The sequence below is a fragment of the Eublepharis macularius genome, chromosome 13 (genome assembly GCF_028583425.1).
Source record: "Eublepharis macularius isolate TG4126 chromosome 13, MPM_Emac_v1.0, whole genome shotgun sequence".
NCBI lineage: Eukaryota > Metazoa > Chordata > Lepidosauria > Squamata > Eublepharidae > Eublepharis > Eublepharis macularius.
The window spans coordinates 43,921,712-43,926,907 of NC_072802.1; the positions used below are offsets into that span (position 1 = coordinate 43,921,712).

Sequence of the window (5,196 nt, forward strand, 5' to 3'; positions counted from 1 at the left end):
ACACCATTACATCTAGTCTGGCCCAAACAGGAGCTAGCTTGGTGCACAGCCCTGCATGTTATTGCCATGGAGACAGTCCTGCAGAGTGAGAACTTGGTCCTGAAAGCCTACCAGGAGTATTTCAGGATCCTGCTGGAGACTCCTTGAGGACCAACAGAGGATAAAAGAAAAAGTCAGCCCCTAGTTTGCCAATTCCTCTTGCCCCATGAAATAAATACCTACAGGCAGGAGAAACGGCCTGAACCAGAAGTCCTTGCACAGATCACAACTAGCTTGGGTGAGAGAACTAGCATTCTTTATTCTCTTTACCCACCATATCATCACAGGCTACAGCAGAAGTTACAGGATGTGCACTTTATTTACATATTTTAAAGGATTTTTTAAAAAAAGGATTCAAGACAAAGACAAACTATGGCACTAAAGTTACTACTCAGGAGAAGCAAAGAGAGTAAACAGCCATTCAAATTCCATAGACCACTATATCTTCTGCCCTAATCCAGCTAGGCCAGAGATTCTGACAGCACTTGGATTCCTTGGCCATATGTCTCAGGTATTGCAGAACGAGCATATAACCCTGGGAGAACTTACCCATATTAGCCAGAGTCCTCAAAGGGTAGCTAGAATTGCAGGTTGCCAAAAATGCCGTTAAACCATCACCTTCTCTCTCTCTATGAGTCCAGGGATAGTTCTGCCATAATTAGCAACACACACCCAACAGTCCTGGGAGAATCCTGTCTTCCTCTACACCTACTCTTGACCGCAATCCGCTGCTAGTAGATCGCTGTCTGTTGATTTGACTTCTGCATCTGAACAATCTTACCAAAGCCACCTCTTCCTACATCGTAGTCTGTCCGGTATTCATCCCGAACCTGCAGAGGAAAAAAACAAGACAAGGCATGGGTACATACCTGGAACTATCGTTTTAAGTGGATATCTGAGATTTTTTTTCACTACACCAAAGGTACCAGTAATTTATATGGATGATGATCTGGAATTTTTAACAATAGATCTGTCACATCATAATTAGGTTTTGCTTTAGAATAAGGATTGCCAACAACTTGTAGAAAAGCATTACCGAAGATCTGCAAAGATAGGGAAAATTGAATAAAACAGAAGAAATATAAAACTGGAGATAACTGACAGTAAAGGAGGACTCCAAAATCATGTATGGATCAAGAAATCATTAAAAACTATTCAAAGGTAAGATAACACCCATAATTTGAGGGATGGACTGTTAAGAATATGGTTTCAATGTAGAAATAGATTAAGTCCGCCAACTTCGCCACTGACATCACCAATAAATGCCTACTATGATATTATAATAAGAAACATAACTGATTATGTAAATTATGGATGGCTGGTTGGCTCCACCCACTTGACTTTGGGATGTTTAGGCCTCAATTGGGGCCATTTTAGGCCTGTTTCGGCCCAGTGCCGGGTGGGGGAAGCCTCCCCCCCAGTCCTGGCCATTTCAGCCCTGATCCAGGCCGAAATGGCCCCGAAATGGCCATTTTTGGCCCATTTCAGGGCCGAAACGGCCATGATTGGGTCGGTGCCGGGCGGCAGAAGCCTCCCCCGCCCAGCAACAACCCAGCCCCGGTTGTTTCAGCCTCAATCCGGGGCCAAAAGGGCCATTTTTGGCCCGGATTAGGGCCAAAACAGCCCGGACCGGGTCAGTGCTAGGCAAAGGAGGGTTCCCCTGCCCAGCTCCAATCCGATCCGGGCCGTTTCAGCCCGGATCTGAGCCCGAAAGGCCTAAAATGGCCACTTTTGGCCATGTGGCATTTCTGCTGGGATTGTGGCTGAAATGGCCAGGATTGGGTCGGTGCCGGGCAGGGGAAGCCTCCCCCTCCCAGCACCAACCCAATCCCAGCTATTTCAGCCCCGATCCAGGCCGAAATGGGCACAAAATCCCGCTGGGATCGGGGCCAGAACATCCAGGATCGAGTTGGTGCCGGATGGGGGAACCCTACCCTGTCTAGTACTGACCTGGTTCTGGCTGTTTCGGCCCTAATCCGGGCCCAAATGGCCATTTTTGGCTGTTTAGGGCCCGTTTCGGCCGGGATCAGGACAAAAACCGCCAGGATTGAGTCAGTGACTGGCAGGGGACCCCTCCCCTGCCCAGCACTGACCCGATCTGGGCTGTTTGGGGCCCAATCCGTGCCTAAATTGGCCATTTATGAGCCATTTTGAGCCTGTTTCGGCCTGGATTGGGGCCAAAAGGGCCCTGATCGGGCCACTGCCAGGTGGGGGAACACTCCCCCGTCTGGCAGCAGCCAAATCCCGGCCATTTCGGCCCAATCAAGGGGTGTGGCATATGCTAATGAGTTATGCTAATGAGTTCCTGCAACTTTTTCTACAAAATGACCCCTGGTTATCACTATGTTTTTCTTATTATTTATTTTTCAAATAAAATATATTATAAACCCTTAAAAAAGTGGTTTGTTCTTTTAATTAATTTGTGGAAATGGGCAGCTGAAGCTTTTCATGGCACGCAGGTAAGTCCCATCACCTAGTCCCATTAATCTTCTATTAAAGGAACAGGACTTCTTTTCCAGACTGTTGACAATCTTATATAGAACTCAAACCTCCCCAAACCTCCTCCTTCAGAGGACAGGCTTAGATTTTTGGCCTGGGAGAACCATGCAATTTCACAACTCTTGCTTCTGGTGCAGCTTACAACACTGGTTTTAGCAATTCTGAAAATAGCATTTTGACAAGTTATTGGACACGTTGCACTAGACAGACATTTATTGGCATACCTTAATAGCCAGCCCCATCCTGAGAACTTAGGGCAGAGCACATTCCAGATAAAAATCAGAATCAACCCAGACCAATATTTGCTAGATTCCCCAACCATTACAAGCATTACTTGGATCAGTCAAGCCAGCTCTAATGAGCTTCAACCCATGTTGTCCAAAAACTGCAAGTACCCCACAACCCTTGTGTTCCTTACCTGGCCACCTGACCTTCCACGACCGTACTGCCGTCCTTCCTTGAACCCAGTATCCCAGTCTGTTCGGATTATGCGGTCGTCCAGCCGGGTTCCATTGATGAACCGCATAGAATGTTCAGCTTCTGCTCTTGTGTAGTATCTGGAATGTTACTATAAGGAAAGACTCATGGGACCATTTGAAAGGATGATATTGGCTGGCCCAAGCCAAAGAGAAGAAAGCAGGAGAGCTAGAGGTTCCCAAAGCATCCATCTCCCATTGAAAAGTCAATTGGTTCATAATTTATTAGCATCATCCAGAAAACACTAATGGTATACAATGCTATTTCTCTATTATTTTTTTATAGGCTGTCTTTCTCACTGAGAGCCAAGGTGGATTACTGCAAGTGAATACAATATAATTAACAGCTAGGATATTCACAGAACAAAAATACAATATGATTAATGGTTAGGATATTCAATGAAAACAGACACGGTATGGTAGCCGCAAATTTAAAAGCAAACAAAACCAAACATATAGATGAAACCTGTCTCAATGAAAATGTAAGTAATTAACATGGTAACTTTAGCAACCTTGAACTACCCAGTAGAAACGTATCTACATCAGCATACAGTACTCAATAGCCTAGTCTTACGAAGGTATCTCTTCGAGCTATTTCTTATGACACAGCCCTATAATCTGAGTAGAAAACCCTCCTGAATAATTCAGTCTTGCACAATTTGAGGAAAGCCATGACAGTGGAAGCTTTCCTGACCTCCTTAAGCAGGCCATTCCACAAGGTGGGGGCTACCAGAGAAAGCAGTATTTGAGCAGATAAGCAAGTCTTTCAGCCTGGTTAGTAAGAAACTACTAACCCACCCAAGTCACCAATTATGCAGAAGGGATGCACATAGAATCAGTAGCTAAATTCACAATTAATAAATCATTACTTCAGCCCAGCCAGAGAACCACAAGGCTGCTGATCTCACAGTGAAGCCATTATATAACAAAGGAACAAATAAAGCCAGACCTTCTGACCACAACAAACAAAACAGAATTTTAACTGTAACTAACAACTTCCAAAAAAAATTTTTGGATGAAAAGGAAGGCTTTTAAAAAAGTACATACGTAATCAAATCAAAAGGCCAAGGATACTCCACAAAGCAGAATCCACAAGGGGTTTTCTTCACCTTGTCAAGGCCCATGACGATGCGCTTGACATCTCCACACTTGGAAAAGAGCTCATGGATTTGCTCCTCTGTAGTGTAGAAAGACAGATTGCCCACATACAGTGTGGTAGAGTTCCTCAGAGCCTTTTCCTGCAGATACCGGCTGCCCTGGGAAAGGACGGAGTGGGGAGGTGGACAGCATCACATGCATTCCATTTCCAGCATCTTTTAGCACAAAAAGCATTATGCACTGTAGAAAAGGCAGAAGTAATATGGCTCATACACAAGCACATACAGGCTACCCAAATAAGACAGAACTGCAGGTAAAGGTTAGGATTAGCAAGCAATAAGCGCGCAGAGGGGTCATTTGCCGCAAAGCATAGGCGACCATAGCATTACTCTTTTAATACCACCGGACTAATGTCGGCAAAAGAGAATTAAAGGTATATTCCCAGCACCTCCATAAGATTAGGACAATTCCTGAGACCTTTTCTGACACTCAGATCTGTGGCCTCATTCCAGGAGTTTGGCTTAGCACATCAAGAGGTAGGACATAAACCGGTTCAAAGACGCCTTGCTAGTAAAATAAAATATCCCAATCATCCCAGATTAAATGCATTAGAGAAAATCTCAGCTGCCTAACCACCCCCAAATTTAAAGTATTCAAACCAGCAGCAGGGCTACAACACCAGCTCCTAAAATAAATGGGCATAAGAGAATTTCAAATATGTCCTCAAATCCACACCTACAAAGTAAGAATCTGAACTAATATTATTCTGCCATATTATGAATAATCCCCTTCTAGACACACCCTTTCTTACCTTAAGGCGTGGTTCCCAGTACTCGCCGATCTCACAGTATGAGTCACTGTTGAGCCCCTTCAACGTCGTATCCAGGATCCCCGCCATTTTGAGCGAACATTAATAACTTCCCTACCTTCGACTGATTCTCAACCGTCTTCCTGCAGTGATGCTCAGATCAGTGGTTCCAGCTCCTATCACTCACAATAGTCCTCCTAGCTAATAGGTCGAATGACATCGCCCACAAGGCCCAGAAAAAGCCAATCAGCAAGCCGCTTTCAGCGCGAGGGCGGG

General features: G+C 44.9%; 1 protein-coding gene across 1 annotated transcript; it reads right to left on the reverse strand.

Moving 5' to 3' along the window:
- Positions 1–278: 278 nt before the first annotated feature.
- LOC129341177 (nuclear cap-binding protein subunit 2-like) lies at positions 279–5,039 on the reverse strand. Its single transcript, XM_054996203.1, has 4 exons — positions 4,924–5,039; positions 4,089–4,270; positions 2,957–3,095; positions 279–869 (listed from the first exon to the last, which is right to left on the reverse strand). Exons 1-4 carry the CDS (start codon positions 5,008–5,010, stop codon positions 771–773), a joined length of 507 nt encoding a protein of 168 aa, XP_054852178.1. The 5' UTR covers positions 5,011–5,039; the 3' UTR covers positions 279–770.
- Between the last annotated feature and the right edge of the window lie 157 nt (positions 5,040–5,196).